The 18,301-nt window shown below is 39.5% G+C and overlaps 1 protein-coding gene across 1 annotated transcript; it reads right to left on the reverse strand.

Moving 5' to 3' along the window:
- Positions 1-8,851: 8,851 nt before the first annotated feature.
- Positions 8,852-9,763, reverse strand: LOC127101636 (uncharacterized). The gene has a single exon (XM_051039100.1). The coding sequence runs from the start codon at positions 9,761-9,763 to the stop codon at positions 8,852-8,854; it is 912 nt and encodes a 303-aa protein (XP_050895057.1).
- Positions 9,764-18,301: the final 8,538 nt, after the last annotated feature.

An 18,301-nucleotide genomic window follows, 5' to 3' on the forward strand; every position in this document is an offset into this window, starting at 1 on the left:
TTTTGTTGGTAATCCAGGAATATTTATGCAACCTTGAGACTTTCGGGAAAACAAATGATTTTCCTTTGATTTTCACATATATCAAAGTAATTTTGTTCCTTTTACTAAATTTCAAAATTTTCAAGTTTCAAAATTTCATTATTAACAAATAAATGACACTTTGCATAACAAAGAAGGACATAGAAAAACACAATTAACAATGATTAACAGGCAAAACTTGTATTTTATTCAAGAATGGTAGCACACAAATGGTGTAGCTCCATAGAATGTTATTTTTTTTTTTTGGAAAATGGCAATAAGGAAAGGTTTACGTTGAATTCAGTGACCACTAACATCCCTAATAGATATGATTCTCCCAAAACCTTGCTTCTAAGGGGAGTAACTGGATTGATCTTCCGCCTCAGATTCTTCGGTGTTAATCAGTAACAACTGATGCAGTTTATGCCTTGTGCCCCTAATTTTTGCCTAGATCGCCCTTTCGGGTTTTCAATCCACCGGGACGCTCCTTTTTGCCTAAGTCGCCTTTTCAGGTTTTCAACTTAGCGAGATACCATTTTTTTATTCATCCCTAACTTTTGCCTGGACCGCCCTTTCGGGTTTTCAGTCCACCGGGATACCCTTTTTTTGTGCCTAAATCGCCCTTTCAGGTTTTCGACTTAGCGGGTTTTTATTAAGCATAGTATTTTTTAACTGCATCAGAGTTCACAGGGTGCGAGAGCTCTTCATCATCCATAGTTGTGAGGATCAAGGCACCTCCGGAGAAGGCTTTCTTCACAACATATGGGCCTTCATAATTGGGAGTCCACTTCCCACGGGAGTCCTTGTGTATCGGCAAGATCTTCTAAGCACGAGGTCTCCTTCTCTGAATTCCCGAACACGTACTTTCTTGTCAAAAGCCCTTTTGAGCCATTTCTGGTATAACTGTCCATGGCACAAAGAAGTCATTCGCTTCTCATCTATGAGGTTTAACTGATCAAATCTATTTTGAATCCACTCAGCCTCTTCTAGCTTGGTCTCCATCAAGATTCTCATTGAAGGTATCTCCACTTCAATTGGGAGAACTGCTTCCATCCCATATACCAAAGAGAACGGGGTTGCCCCTGTTGAAGTGCGGACGGAAGTCCGATATCCATGCAGTGCAAAGGGCAGCATTTCGTGCCAATCCTTATAGGTCTTTACCATTTTCTGCAGGATTTTCTTGATGTTTTTATTAGCGGCTTCAACAACGCCATTCATCTTTGGACGATACGGTGAAGAGTTATGGTGTTCAATCTTGAAGCTTTCGCATAATTCTTTCATGGTCTTATTGTTCAGATTCGTCCCATTATCTGTGATGATCCGGCTTGGAATTCCATAACGGCAAATGATCTCTTTCTTGAGGAACCACACAACCACTTGTTTTGTCACATTAGTGTAAGAGGCGGCTTCCACCCATTTGGTAAAGTAATCAATGGAAACCAGGATGAAGCGGTGACCGTTGGAAGCTTTGGGCTCGATGGCGCCAATAATGTCGATGCCCCACATTGAGAAAGGCCAAGGTGACGTCAAAACATTTAGTAGGGTCGAAGGCACGTGTACCTTGTTGGCATAGATTTGGCATTTATGACATTTTCTAGCATAATCGAAGCAGTCGGATTCCATGGTCAACCAGTAATAACCAACTCTCAAAATCTTCTAGGCCATGGCATGCCCATTGGCATGAGTTCCAAAGGATCCTTCATGAATTTCCTTGATCAATAGGTCCGCTTCACGTCCATCCACGCATCTGAGCAGAATCATGTCGTGGTTTCTCTTGTATAACACACCATTGCTTAAGAAGAATTTGGATGCTAACTTCCTCAGTGCTTTCTTGTCAAGGGCTGTTGCATCTATTGGATATTCTTGACTTTGCAAAAAGCGTTTGGTGTCGTGAAACCAGGGTTTACCATCGGATTCCTCTTCAACCAACTGGCAGTAAGCAGGCTCAACTTTCCGCTCGATCTAAATGAGAGGCGCTTCATTATGGAATCTGACTTGGTACATTGAAGCCAACATAGCCAAAACATCAGCAATTTGATTCTCAGTTCTCGGGATATGACGGAAAGTGATTTCATCAAAGTATTTTATTAGTTCCATGACATAGGCACGGTATGGGATCAACTTTGTGTCACGGGTTTCCCATTCGCCTTTGACTTGGTATATCACCAAGGCTAAGTCTCCACATACTTCAAGAATTTTGATTCGGAGGTCAATTGCTGCTTCAATGCCTAGGATGCACGCCTCATATTCTGCTATATTATTTGTGCAATCAAAACACAACCTTGCTGTGAAAGGAGTGTATCCACCATTCGGATTCAATAGAACAACTCCTACACCATGCCCCATGTAATTGGAGGAACCATCGAACATGAGCTTCCACCGAGATCCGGGTTCAGGTCCTTCATCAAGTCCTGGAATTTCACAATCTTTTACTACCATAATATCTTCATCAGGGAAGTCAAACTTCAACGGCTGGTAGTCTTCAACGGGTTGGTTTGCCAAGTAATCAGACAACACACTTCCTTTAATAGCTTTCTGAGATACATATTGGATGTCATACTCAAATAGTAACATCTGCCAACGGGCGAGTCTTCCAGTTAAAGCAGGCTTTTCAAAGATATACTTTATTGGATCCATTTTTGAGATCAACAAAGTAGTGTGGCAAATCATATATTGTCTTAGACGACGAGCGGTCCATGCTAAAGCACAACAAGTTTTCTCCAAGAGTGAATATCGGGTTTCACAATCGGTAAATCTCTTACTTAGATAGTAGATGGCATGCTCCTTTCGACCGGTTTCGTCATGTTGTCCCAGCACACATCCCATTGACTTTTCAAGCACAGTTAAGTACATAAAGAGTGGTTTCCCCTGAACAGGTGGAATTAGAATAGGGGGCTCTTGCAGGTATTGTCCGATCTTCTCAAAAGCCATTTGGCAGTCAGAGTTCCATTCAAATGCCTGATCTTTTCTCAGTAACTTGAATATAGGTTCACACGTAGCAGTCATGTGAGATATAAACCTAGAGATATAATTCAAACGTCCCAGGAGTCCTCTAACTTCTTTCTCTGTACGTGGAGCAGGCATTTCTTGTATTGCCCTAACCTTGTCTGGATCTACCTCAATTCCTCGTTGACTAACAATGAAACCAAGCAACTTTCCAAATCGGACACCGAAGGTGCATTTAGCAGGATTCAGCCGTAGTCGAAATTTCTGAAGACGCTCAAATAGCTTTTGCAAGTGGTCTATATGATCCTCTTTACTTTGGGATTTTGCAATCATATCATCCACATAAACCTCAATTTCCTTATGCATCATATCATGGAAAAGAGTGACCATTGCTCTTTGGTAAGTTGCCCCAACATTTTTGAGACCGAACGGTATTACCTTGTAGCAAAATGTTCCCCAAGGGGTGATGAATGTGGTATTTTCCATGTCTTCTGGATCCATCTTAATTTGATTATAACCCGAGAATCCGTCCATAAAGGAGAAGACCGCAAACTTAGCAGTGTTGTCTACCAGAGTGTCAATATGTGGCAGGGGGAAATCGTCCTTTGGACTACGTTTGTTTAGATCCCTGTAATCAACACACATCCTGACCTTGCCATCCTTTTTGGGTACTGGTATGATATTAGCTACCCATTGGGGATACTTCGCAACTGCTAGAAAACCGGCATCAAATTGACGTTTCACTTCATCACAAATCTTGAGAGCCATGTCGGGTCTTGCTCTTCGGAGCTTCTGCTTCACTGGCGGACAATCTGGCTGTAGTGGTAGCTTGTGGACAACAATATCAGTATCTAAACCTGGCATATCCTGATACGACCAAGCAAATACATCTATATACTCTTGTAGCAACTTGATCAATCTTTCTTTGATGCTTGCCCCAAGTGTAGTCCCAACTTTGACCTCTTTCTTGTCTTCCTCAGTGCCAAGGTTGATTGTTTCCACTGGTTCTTGATGCGGCTGAAGGGCCTTTGACTCGTGCTCGAGCATCCTTTCCATTCTTCAGGGAAATCACAATCTTCCTCACTATCCTCTTCCGCTTGGTAGATGGGGAGTTCAAAGTTATAGGAAGTAGTGGGGTCACCGAATTCAACTGGTTTATTGATTATTCTGCATGTTTTTTATGATGGTTTTTTTAGAAAAATGGAAATAAAATGCAAAAGAAATAAAAGTATTTTTTGTAGTTTTTTGAAAGGATTGCCATTTTAAGGAAAGAAAAACAAATGAATGAACGATAAGAATTTGAACAAAATGCTCTTTATTTGTCATAATGATTTTGAAATTTAAAAGGGGCCCTACAAATGATCTATTAGCCTTGGGCAGAGCTAGGGATTTTCAAAAAACTCAAAGGAAAATACAATTACTTTGACACTGGAAAAACTTCTGGAATCTTAACTGTTTCCCAATTTGTCAAGGTTGCTTCACACCGGTATATCAGATTTGATGTTTCTCCATCTTCAATGTCATCCTCAACTGCACCGACTTGATCTCCATGGATAAATCCTGTGCTCAGAAAAACTTCTTGTATGCTCCACACACGGTCCTTTGCAGGGACCATGGCTCCTCCATTAGCAGAAGGCTTGTACCCCAAACCAAAACGATCATTTTTCTCGCTGACGTTGATGACTTGCCCCCACCCTGCAGGGCCTCCACTTTCAACTGCTGATCTTGCACTATTCAAAGAGGCGAACAACAAACTAGTTTTCTCAATAGGATCCTCCACCTCAGCAAGTGTGGCATTGGATATTTCGAGTGCTTGGAAAGAGGTTTCTAAGGCATCCTCATCAGCCTCGATATAACGGAAAGAGGAGAGTTGACTGATGATAAAATCTTCTTCACCCGAGACAATGACGAGTTTGTCATCGACAATAAACTTCATTTTCTGATGCAAAGTAGAAGTCACTGCCCCAGCAGCATGTATCCATGGACGTCCCAAAAGGCAACTGTAAGCGGGATTTATGTCCATGACTTGGAAATTGATGGGGAATACATGCGGTCCGATCTGTATTGGTAGCTCTACCTCCCCAACTACTGTCCTCCGAGAACCATCAAACGCTTTTACCACCAGTTCACTAGGTTTAAATTCCGAACCTTGGTAAGATAATTTAGCAAGCGCCCTCTTTGGTAGAACATTGAGGGACAATCCGGTGTCAACTAAAACCCTGGCCAGAGCATCTTCTTGGCATTTTATGGACACATGTAAGGCGCGGTTTTGATTCTTCCCTTCCTTGGGTAGCTCTTCATTGCTGAAACTTAGAGTGTTGCAAGCTGTGATATTGGCGACCACCCCATCGAATTAGCCAACCGTTATATCTTGGGTAACATGAGCCTGAGCAAGCACTTTCAGCAGAGCCTCTCTATGAGCTTCGGAATTCAGAAGCAAAGACAAGATAGATATTTTTGACGGTGTCTGATGTAACTGATCAACTATCTTGTAGTCGGATTTCTTTATTATTCTTAGAAATTCACTTGCTTCATCTGCTTGCACTGCCGGCTGTGTCCCTCCATACTCTGGGGTAGGATTTGCAGTTGCAGCTTCCCTGGTTGGTTCTTGAGGGTTTATATTAATATTGGGAGTATAAATCCGACGTTGCGGGTCATCCTGCTCGTCCCTGCGATGTTAGTGATATCGGTGTCAACATTCTTCAAGCCTTTCTCACTTTCAGCAGCTTTGGGTTTTTCATCTACCACTCCATCTACCACCGTTATGTCATACTTCCAGGGTACCACTTTGGTGCTTTCAAAGGGAAAGGGGGTAGGCATACAAACTACCACGGGTGATGGATGAACAACATCTTTTCTGTGATAAGTTATCTCAAACGGTTCTGGTAGATTGAAAATGGGTTCAATGACTGAAACTTCCTCGTTTGTTGTAGGACCACAAATTTGTAAAACACCTTGATCCATCAAGTTCTGAATGTCCTTTCGTACCATTTTACATCCCATTGGATGAATGACACATTCTTCACAATTATCGTGGCGTGTATCAATCAAACTAGCTCCCACCAATCTTGCATGAAGTGCTAGCAACGGAGTTTTAACATTTTCCACGTTTTTGATTATACACACATCAGAAGCATCCTCGATGGCATTAACATCACCATGCGCCGACAGAGGGTTACTTTTTACGTTGGGTCCGATATCTCGAAATGAAAGAATCTTCTTCTCAACCAGGTCTCACACAATATGCTTCAAAGCATAACATCCCTCTAAATCATGTCCAGGGGCACCCTCATGGAAAGGACAATGGGCATCTGGATTGTACCATGGAGGTAAAGGATTTGGTGGAGGACCCAAAGGTCTGGGAGTCACCAACCCTTTTCGTAGTAACGATGGGTACAATTCAGTGTATGTCATAGGGATTGAAGCAAACAGAAGTCTACCTCTTTGTACCCTATTTTGGTTTGGAGGATTATGTGGACAAGGAGCTTGTGCCCTTGGCTGTTGATAAGCAGGTGGCGCGGGCGCTTGCTGGTATACTGGTGCTTGTTGAATAGGTTGATAGACAGGAGCTTGTGACTGGTTGAAATTTGGTGTGACTGCTGCCACATACGGTTGTTGAACATACTGCACTGGATAAGTTGGTTGTTGTTGAGCAAATTGATGTTGCTTCTTCCATGAAAGACTCCTCCTTTGACTGGTTGACACTACATTTGTTTCACCCTCTTTCTTTCTTTGAAAACTTCCGGGAAACTTTTTGGCATTATTACCAGATGTTTCAGAGGTGGTTATCATTTTTCCATTCTTCAATCCAAGCTCGACCTTTATGCCCACGGCGACCAAGTCAGAGAAGCTTTCCGATACACTACTCACCATCCTTTCATAGAACATAGGTTTTATTGTATCCATGAACCAATCTGCTAACTCCTTCTCAGCAAGGGGTGGTTCGACTTGCGAGGCCACTTCCCTCCATCATTGTGCATATTCCTTAAAAGACTCGTTATCTTTCTGGGACATGCTGAGAAATTGCCTTCTATCTGGGGCCATATCCATGTTATACTTATAATGTTGGATGAAAGCATCGGATAAGTCTTGGAAACAACGAATTCTACTCTGATCAAGGCTTAAGTACCACTTAGAGGGAGCACCCCTCAAGCTATCTTGGAAGCAATGTATCATAAGTTTGTCATCCTCTACGTGCACAGCCATTTTTCGATAGTACATAATAAGGTGACTTTTAGGACACGAGTGGCCCTCATACCTATCGAAATCTAGGGTCTTGAATTTTGCAGGAATCATAAGACCTGACACTAAGCACATCTCCTTAGCAGTAGCACCAAAAACTTGGTCACCTTCCATAGCCCTTAACCTTTTCTCAAGAATCTGGAAATTCTCCTTCATCCCTCTTATGTCTTCCTGCCTTTCATCATCTTTGTCTGAAAAGTCCTGAGCATGTTGTTGATCCTTAAAATAAGGTTGCACATGTGCACAAACGAGAGGTGGTGCGAACGTGTGGACCACTGGATGAGTTTCATTGATGGTTGGTAGAGGAGCCGTCTGCTGAGTGGATTGTGCAAAACCAAGGGCGCCTTCAACTGGAGGTGTGAAACCAGGAGGTAAACCATAGGCTGGCCAGGTGGTTGGTACTATCCTTGCAGGTTGGTGTTCAATCGTGGGACCGGCGATTTCTGAAACGACCGTTGTTTGGGTGTCCAACTTTGCCCTGATGACCTGTAGTATCTCCATGACTTGACCCATGTTTCCTTTTAGGTCTTCGAGTTCTAAGCTCACTCGCTCCAATTCTTGTTCTTGGTCCGCCATTCTTCGACGAGCGCTGGCTCTGGTGTTGTAGTGGTGTTGAGGACTCAGTGTGTAAAAACTGATAGAGAAAACGGAATGAGTTTTTCTTTATTTATATGGAGAATCCATGAATGTATGTATGAATGCAGTTGTTGAGCACGCACTTTGAAAGTAATGTGAATAGAAACATAAAACAATAGTCAAAAGCTGATTCAAAAATTCAATACCCATTCATTCAATGAAGCCAAAGAGTATGAAGTACACAATCAAAGTGGGTACAAAACATTAAGCCAAATACAAAAATTGGAAATAACATGAAGCAAACAACTTAAAGAGTCCTCTTAGCAACTCACTCTTTGTGCGCCTTCAATTCTTCTTTGAATCTTCGCATCATCCTTTCACAAAGAAAAACAAGGTCACGAGCCGAAGGATGAGTGTTATTTTCGTCCATGTCCTCTAGAGCATTTTCTAATTTCTATGGTAAGTCTATGGCCACGCCATTACAAAACTCTATGAGGTTAGCCAACTTCGTGCGATATGCATCAAGACTTGGCTGCAGAAGGTTGATGGTGCATTCATACTCATCCAATATCTCATTCAAATGCTTCCTATGATTTATCCAACCCATGCTTTGGCTCTTCAGAGACTCATATTGTTCCTTCCAATAACTAGCTAGCTCCTTGTTGGTATTCAACTCATCACACTTCTCTTCCCAGGCTTTAGGACATATTTGAGAGGTTCTTTGGGCTTGTTCTTTAAGACGTCTCTCACGCACCACTTCAGCTTCAGAGTTTCGAAGTTGCTCCTTCAGTTCTTGTATTTGGGCTTCAAGCTCCTCCCTTACCTCCTTCTTTTGCTTAGTGGCTAGGTCCCACCAACGCTTTCACTCTTGTCCATCTCATTTAGCCTTAGCTAATTCATCACGGAGTGAACCTAATCCACTATCAGCCTGATCTAGGCACTCCAAGACTCTTTCCTTGAGATCTTGCTCAATTCTGTTCTTCTTACGACTCTCCTCCAAAAGTTCCTTCCTTTGGTTACTCTTCCTTTTGAGAATCATATTTTTCCCAGTTTCTTTGTAGAGTTCAAATTACAGATCATCTTTCTCCTTTCCAAGTTTAGCTACCATGGCTCGAAGTTCTTCCACCTCTTCAAGAGAAACAGGGACTGGTTCTGGTGAAGTAGACCTTAGAGGAATCTCTATAGAAAAAGGGAGTTTCACAACTTTGATCCTCTCCGAGATCCATTGCTGATAAGGAACCCTTGTTGCATCATTCTTCTTTACTAATTCTGTTCCTTTGGTATGCACCTTTTCCCAAGATTGAATGATCTTACGGAGGAGAAAAGGATCATTGGTTCCCATATCATTCAAAATCATCTCTTCTAACTCTTTATCATCGGGCTTCCCACGCATAGGGTATCCAAACTGTCGCAAAGCTAACATGGGGTTGTAGCTGATGCAACCTTTAGATCCTATTAGTGGCACATTTGGGAAACTACCACAACTGAGAATGATTTCTTCAACATTCAGCTTGTGTCGGTACCAAGTGATATCCTTACTAGTCAAAGACACCAGAGTTCTTGCCCACTCCCCATTGGACATTTCACTGATGTGAGCATCAGGCTTGAACACATATGAGATAAGCCAATTATAGAGCAATGGAAGGCAACATATCAACATTCCATTCTTCTTTTTATGTCGAGTATGCAAAGTATGAAAAGTGTCAGCTAATAATGGAGGAACCAAACTTTGTTTATCCTTCCAAACGACCCAAAAGATACTTATGGCAGCTGAATCTATAAAACCTTCATGGTTTGGGAACAATACTAGCCCATATATGAGAAGAGCTAGTATATTTGCCAATGCATCCCAATGATGTATCACAAACAACCTTTCTGCTTCTTCTTCTAGGTAAGCCCTCCAAAAACCAAAGAGATTCTCCCTTTTCTTCCAATTAACCAATGCATCAGATATGGGGATGTGGAGGGCAAGGGCTAGCATCTCTACCTCAGGTACCTAACCAATCCTATTATACGGTGTCCTTCCTTTCATAGAAAATCCCAAGATCCGGTCGAATTCCTCCAAGGTTGGAGTCAACTAAAAGTCTTGGAATAAGAAACTTCAAAGCGGAGGATCATAGAACTGAGCTAAAGCGGTGATGGCTGGTGTTTGAACATCTACTGAGAGGAGATCCAAAATATGGCTAAACTTTCCTTGCAAAGTAACCCTGAAGCATGCGGGAAGCTCATTCAGAAGTCTTGATATGTTGGTAATATCTGGCATTTTGGCTTTGAATGGTAATGCTTTCCTTCCTTCTGAACCCATTATAAACTTTTTGTGCTTAGCAACTGCGTGTTAAAAAAATTCCCTGAAAACAAAATTTTGTATGAGTGTCATGATGTTATGCAAATGATCATGAATGCATGGTATTTGGTTTTGGGATAAGGTAACTCAAAACACCCTTATTTGGTAGGCTTCTTAATAGATAGTTCTAAGTTGGTTACCCATAAACCCACTCACAGGATAGCTTCTACGTTTTTGATAAGGTTCCCAGAGTCATGGACCATAATCGTATCAACATCATACAACAGGCTAACCGCTTTATGACAAGAGTGACGAAAGGTCTCTTCTGAGCGGGGTTTTCATGTTGGGTGTAACAAGGAGAGGCCCTTGGAGTCCAACATTACGCAACCACCAAAGCAGGAACTGGTTCTAAGAGGGGCTCCTAGAGTCATGGACCCTTCATGAATCAACGTCATGCAATAGGCTAGCTGTCTTATAACGAGATCTACAAACAGGTCTACTCTAGGGGGGTCTTCATGCTAGGCACGCAAGGAGTGGCCCTTGGGGACTAACACTACTCAACTTCCAATTCTAAACTTATGTGTTCTCTCTTCTTTTTCCAAAGCTCGGGTGTAGAGCTTTATTCATGATATCAAAATCCCAACACCCACACATAGATATATATATATACATATATAAAAATGCGATAAAACAGAGATAAAGAAAGCATATAAAAAAGGAAGAAAAATAAACAAACAAAGCCAACACACATACAAAAACCTAACTAAACTAGGGTTGACTCACATAGGGATGTTCTTGTCCCAGTAGATTCGCCATCTGTCGCACCTCGAAAAATGGGGATACAACTTTAAGCGAAGCGCGATCACACGCTCGCATTGATGGACTGAATAGAGTCGCCACCGAACTTTATTTATTCCTAAAAAGGAAAGGGGAAATATCGATAAAACCCAAGAAAGAACGACAATGATTATTGGTCGTCGCAACCAATATCAGGGTTCGGGAGTCGGTTACACAAGGGGAAGATATTAGCACCCCTCACGTCCGTTGTATTCAACGGGAACCGTTTAGTTAGTTTCGTTTTGAATGTTAGCTTATGTTAGTCTTCTCAAGTTATAATGTAGGAGAGAATAATAGGATCAAAAGAAAAGAGAAGATGTTTTTGGATTTTTTCGACGAAGGACTAAACCTAAGTTTTTTTTTATTAATGGGCCTGACAAGATTTACAAATCCTGCTCCTACGTATCTCAATAGAGAAGTCAAGGCTTACGTAGTTCTGGGTAGAAAAATGTTTGTTTGTTGGTCGATTTTAGCGAAAGCTATATTGTGTTAATCGATGAAAAACATTATTTTACCCAAAATAGATGAGGAGCGAACGTATACCACACATCGAATGGATATACAAATCTACATTCGGAAAAACGTCACCTATCTCGACTCAACAATCATGGCCGAAACATTGTTTTGCATCACCTTAAGACAATATATTTTTCGTTTATGAAAAAGGTTTTTTCTAGTTAATCGCACGGCGGCGAGAAAGAGTTTGATTGGTTGGATGTATTTTGAGTAATGGCGAGTACTTGGATGAGCGAGATATCCATCTCGAATCCTAGTCTCAGGAGTGCATGGTATACACCATGTTCCATTTCCATCTTTATTAAAAGAGTGTTTAATAAAGATTAAGTATTTTTAGGTTTGATTGAGAAAGGGTTTGAAGAAACCGCATTGGCAAATTTTAAATGATGGCGAGAGCTAAGATAGGCAAGGCATCCACCTTGAATCTTAATCTCAAGAGTGCACGGTATACACCATGTTCCATTTCCATCTTTATGAAAAAAAGTGTTAAGGTAAGAATCAAGTATTTTTGAGTTTGGAAGACGAATATTTATAAGAATGAGGCATAAGCCGTAAGATCAAAAATTCAGGGTTCCATTGGAATGCAAGATTCCAATGGTCCTTTTTCATTCGAATTGTTTAGAAAAAAGTTTGGATATTGTACTTGACTTTAAGAAATATCTCTCAATATGTGATCGAGGATGGATTCACATAAATGATTTGAGACAGTTTGACTTGGTTACAAAAATTATTTGAAGTCGAAATTTTATATATATAATCGAGTTCCCACCAGAATGCTAGATTCTAATGGGAGGAAATGAAATTAAATGTTGAAACTATGGAAAGTTAGTGAAATTTAAATCGGAAGTTTGGTGAATTTGAAAGTGATTATTTACATGTGCAAAGGTATGAACATAGGTAGAAATAACCTAATTAACTAACACAAAAATCGACTAATCGAATAAAACCCAATACAGGAAAGTCAACCATTAATTAAATCTAAAAAGTAAACATTTAAAAATCTAAACAACTAAATAACGATTAAATTAAATTAATAAAAATATAAAAGTAAAATAAAGAGTAAGAAATTATAATAATTTAAATGAAATAGTAAGCATAAAAAAATAAAAGTATGGAGATATGCTACTCCCAAGTATCGAACCCAACCCACTAAAGAATGTACTGCTCCATCTCCACTAGGCCACTTATGGTCATCTATTATCTTAATGATAACTTGAATATATGAACAGGAATAACTGAAGATAGTTTAGAATAAAAACTAATTAAAAGAGGTGGGCTACTGTTAATGGACAACTAATTAAAACGATGGAAGAATCCCAAAGGGTAACCCTAGCCGCCTGGCTGTTGGGTTTAAGAGATTAATGGCTAGTATATGAATGGGGAACACAAAAAAACAATATATTAACATACACTATTTAATAAAAAGGTGCAAAGGAAGACTACGTATTAAGTTTTAAATGGTTTAAATGTTTGTTTTTTTTTAAATAAATAAAAGAAGAGAATGGGAGAGAAACGGTAACAGAACCCAGAAATTCATTCATCGCCCTCACGCAAAACGGCTCTCACTCCCTCAATCTCACTCGCCCTCATTCAATCTCTCTCACTCTCGACATCATTCAAACTCTCAATCTCTCATCATCTCTCAATCGCTTGCACCAACCTCACAATACCCTACTCTCACCCTAAATGCACAAATCCATGGCTTTAAAGAGATTCAAACAATAAAGCTCACCTTCAGCGGTGGTTCGTCGGTGATGGTGGTGCTTGAATCTTCCTCCCTTCACCTCAAAGTCTTTAGGGTTTTCAGCCATCGCCGCCCTCACTTTTCTCTTTAGGGTTTTTTTGCTCTCTGAAAAAATTTAGGGTTTTTCGTGGCCGCCCCCCTCACAGTATTCGCTTCGCTCCTCTTTATACCCAACAACTTAGGGTTCTGAGCTAGCTTATGGAGATCCAAAAGGGCATCTCCTGGAAGTGCTTTAAGGCGCTCAGATTTTGGTCTGCCTTATTCGACGTTAATTCGGAAACGGTAATATGAACCTACGCTTTCTTCTTCTAATTTTGTTCTAATCCTTTTTGGGGTATTTGCTGAGTTTTAACACCTTACCAACTTACTTATTTTTACTGCAGTGAAAACCAGTGAGAGTAAAAACTCCGGTTATTTGCAAAGCTTAACTATTGCTGCTGTCATGAACTTCTAGGTGTGAAGAAGTGCTAGCTATCAAGAATGAAATTAGTTCAGTTATAAGCTAGTGTTAATGTTAAGTCTCATTACATTGTCTTACTTGAACTGTTAGTGCAGAATTCCTTATTAATTGGAAATTTTAGTTCAACTATGAGGGATTATTCTTACTGTTATGCTTATTAATCTCTGCAGGTTAGTAGGTGTTACCGGTTGAATGTGTTGTTAGTAATGTCAGTTGTTAACTGTTGGCTCTAATGCCACTGCTACAAATGAGGTCAATTAGCAAATGTTAGGAATGACTATGCTTGCCATGTACTATTGTTGTTCACGAGCACTCTATGAAGGGTTGAAGGTAGCTGCAACATCTGATCTGATGCTGGCATATATGGACTTCTTTCTTGGTGGAGATGAGAAAAGATCTGATATGTCTCCTTGTCTTCATCAAAGATTTCCCATGTCTATAATTTTGGGGGGGATGGAAGTTACATAAGTCCTTTCTCTCTTCATAGTGATAATACTCTTACCAGTATCATGAGTCAGTCCGTTCCACCTCTTATATGGTATCGATTAATGGCTGGTTTTAATGCTCAACTACGTTGAGTTCTCCGCAGACATCTCAAAATAACTTTCGGACCTATTATTAGTTGGCTTGATGTATATGCAAATCCTAAATTGGCTACTTATGGTGTACGTGTTGATCTAGCATCGTGTCAGCCTACAACTTCTGGATATTGCCAATTTGGGCTTGTTGTACATACTACCGAGAATGAAAACAAATCATCCTCACTACCATTGTCAAGGCTAGTGAGGTGGTACTTCATGAAGTTTGAGCATAGAAGAGTCCACTGCTCAGGTGCGTGCCATTTAAAGGATTGCATTGCGACGTCATTCAAGTCTAGCAACATTTCTGGAGATAAATGGCTCAGAGGTGGTGGATTCACTTGTGCAAGTCTTATGAGGAATTTTGGACTTTGAGCAGCCCGGTACACAAACCATCTACCACCAACTTGCCGCGACTCGAAACGGAAAATACATACCACACAAAACCTTGCAACGATCCTGGTGACAATCGGAACTTCAAATCTGGTGAGTTTTCTCGACTTCGATTCCGTTCTTCATTATTTATGTACATGTGTGCAAACCGAACCGGATGGTAAAAGCTGAGCATGAAACATTAATGGATGATTGTTTGTGCGTTAGCAATTGGTTCTCTTTTCTTTTATGAAATAGCAACGAGTTTGAATCGTTGTACATTCCCGGTGTAACCTTGCTGTTGTGGCTTACAGCTCATGAATGAGATTCCTTTCATTAGTTTTGAATTTCATTGCAAGTTTGGTTTATTGGCTGACTTCTGGTTGTTCTTTTGTATGCTGCAGGAATGTTTGGATTGATATTGTTCCATTTTAATTCCATCACCATTTTGAGGGAAGCTAAGGGTCGAACAGTTCATGAATTAATTCTTGAAGAATTCCGCCATGACCTTTTCATGCAGGAAGTTGGTTTGCTGCCGGTGTTTGGTTTCTAGCTCCGGTGGCAGGATGTGGCTACTGAGCTTGAGCTTTGGAAATAGCGGCGGATTTTCTTCTGGTACCCCAGTTGCCCATTCATTCAAGAGGAGAATGAAACGAGGTCATTGAAGGAATATGTTGCGGAGAGGCTTCTGCTGTAGTCGTTTGTTGGTATCCATGAGGATCATAAATTTCACAAGTCTTCGTTCTTTCCCTTTCCGTAGGATCCACTATTTGTAATGTATGGGTTTATGCAATGACTCCATGGCCTAATAAAAATTCCAATTTCTATGAAATCCCATTCAAGTCAAACTTTGGTTTTGTCTATTTCCACCCATACGGATGTCCTGATGTAACGGACACATGTGCTTAATGTAAAAGCTTCACGCTCAAATTTTGTTCCAGCCGCGTTTGGCTTCGTGTTAAATTATTTGGATAATTGTTTTGGAGTAAAAATGGATTTGGTTTTATGGATTGGATAAATAGACATTGTTTGTATTTAATATGGTAATGGATAATTGGATGGATAATTTTGTTTGGTATGGTTAATGAACGAAAATTGGATTTAAAATATGGACAAATGGTTTATGGATCTTAGATGCAAATGAAATCATGAACTAGTAAATCCACAATAAGAAATAGCTGATGCATTATGAAAGTATGAATATGAATGCACCACAAGCAATGAATCAAATGACTATGCCTATAAATGAAAACATGAATAAACTTGGATGAAACAAAGCATTAGATCCAAGTATCAGGAAACACATATCAAGCCCCTAAACCATGGCCAAGGGATGAATCAATCCTCAATGACCAACTAGTCCAAATATTCATGAATTAGGATTTCCAAGATCACCCTAAAGCAAGCAAAAAGTCCCATAAATAAACTCACACCAAAGTGTCCCACAAAACTATGGTTTTAAGATCAAGTGAAATATTATTATCAAGGAGCACACCCCACCAACATAAGTTAAGGTTTAGGCTTGACACACATGAATACAAGGTCAAGGACCCAACCACAAACTTTTGAATCTATGAGGATACTTGCAACATTTGATATGAATGGATGGTACATATGAAATTGGCATGAATGTATGCAAATGAACTTTAGGCCAAGTGCCAAATGAAAAATGAAAAATTTTCAGGACCAAAATCGGGGTATGACAGGTTACTTTGAGTGATTTAGAAAAATGTGGATCTATTCACTATGAATCATTCTAACATGTCGGAGGATAAATGCAGATATTATCAGTCATTGCCTCATTTTGAATACCACAATTGAACCATTCATACAAAAGAATGACATATGGGAGAGGAAATGAAAGTAGTTGTTAATGGGGAAGTGAATAAGCTTTAAAAGGTGAAGTTCATAAATAAGATTAAATATTACTTATGGATGGACAATTTAATAATGGTGAGAAAGTCCTCAAGGAAGTGGAGTATATGCATGGACTTCACCTATCTCAATCCCAATATAAATTGGTTGATTGATAGAACTTCTTGGTACACAATGCTTAGTTTCATGGATGCGTACTTAAGGGTACAACCAAACTAAGATGAACCTCTTAGACACACCCAAGACTACATTCATGACCAATACTTGTAATTATTACTACAAAGTAATTCTTTTTTGCCTCAAGAAAGTCGGTGTCACTTACCAAATATCATTGGATGTTGTGCTTGCAAAACGAATATGGAAGAATTTCGGGGTATACATTGATGGCATGACAATAAAGATGTCACACCAAAAGAACCACTGTGAGGATTTGGAAGAAATCTTGAGATCTGTTAGTAGGTACAACAAGAGCCTGAACCCTGACTAAGTGCTCATTTGGGGTACAAGTGGGGAAGTTATAGGGCTTCATGTTGATCATAAGAGAAAGAGAAACCAAACTTGATAAATTCCAAGCCATAATTAACAGGTGAAACCCAACAATAGTGAAATAAGTTCAACAATCGACAATGTTAATACATGCCTCATCTAGCTTTCTATCATGTGCTAGGGATGACACTTTCCACTTCTTCACAAAACTGAAAGGCTTTCTAGTGAAACCTCCGATTCAGACCCACTCGAAGAAAGATGTGATGTTGTATCTCTATCTCTTTGTAACTGACAATGCCATGATTTCGATGTTTCTCCATGAGATTTACTGCGTCGAAAGCTGGTATACTTTGTAAATAGTGTGGATCCATGAGTTATGAAAGAATAATCATTATTTCTATTTAATGATGACAATTGGTGATAACTATCAAGCAGTTTTTAAAGAAGATAAATCCATGTCAAAATTTTTTGGTGTTGATATTTCTTTTCAAGAGTTCATTGTGACCATCATGAAAGGGGGAGTTGGTGTCAATTGTCCAATAATTTTTTATGATGCATCTAATCAAGATGAAGATATCTCAAGCCTCATCAGTAATATGATTCAAAATTTAAGTTAAAGTGTTAATCAATTATAGAATCATGTAGAGGAACTCGAAGGCTGAAAGTGAGAAAGTGTGAAAGCTCCCATGTTCATGCGCTTAGAGTTTTAGAGTGATCAATTTAAATTGTAAAAGGTAATCAACACTTATAAAAATATTTTCAAACTCTCTCTGATTTTATTAAACTTATCAAAACCTATCCAGGCATGTACGAAATTGATTAAAAAATATTTCTAATCAATTAGAAAAACTAACTCACTTCCTAATATATTAAGGACTCAGTCCAATCGATTAAAGCAATGAGAAAAGCCTTTTTTCTATTTTCATAAAGTCTCTTGTAAGTTTTATGAACACGTTCTTAATTGGTTAAACGCTTAGTTAATTAATTATGAAGGTGCTTTACACTGATTAATCGATTATGGGATTCCTCCAACCGATTAAATCAATTTGTAATTCCTATTAATTAATTAAACGAGCTGCTAATCAATTAAGTGACATCGAAACTCAAGCTTTCCTTATTTATCTTGTTCAATCTAATAAAAAATATGGTTAATCGATCAAAATATTAAAAATGTCAATGAATAGTTTTATAGCTAAAGCATTTCCTATATATAGGAGGTCTCTCATCTGTTCATTTTAACACCATGTTTATGAGTAGAAATGATTCTATAATTCTTTCTACTATCTTTTTCTTCTAAATTTATTTTTTCACTAGAGTTGCCTTAATTCCGAAAGAGTTAAAAGTTCCTTCTAAGAGATGTGTTGTAC

The sequence above is a fragment of the Lathyrus oleraceus genome, chromosome 1 (assembly GCF_024323335.1).
Source record: "Lathyrus oleraceus cultivar Zhongwan6 chromosome 1, CAAS_Psat_ZW6_1.0, whole genome shotgun sequence".
NCBI lineage: Eukaryota > Viridiplantae > Streptophyta > Magnoliopsida > Fabales > Fabaceae > Lathyrus > Lathyrus oleraceus.

Bases quoted from the DNA above. Each gene is read 5' to 3' on its own strand.
- LOC127101636 (XM_051039100.1), bottom strand. From the start codon at position 9,763: ATGCTAGCCCTTGCCCTCCACATCCCCATATCTGATGCATTGGTTAAT.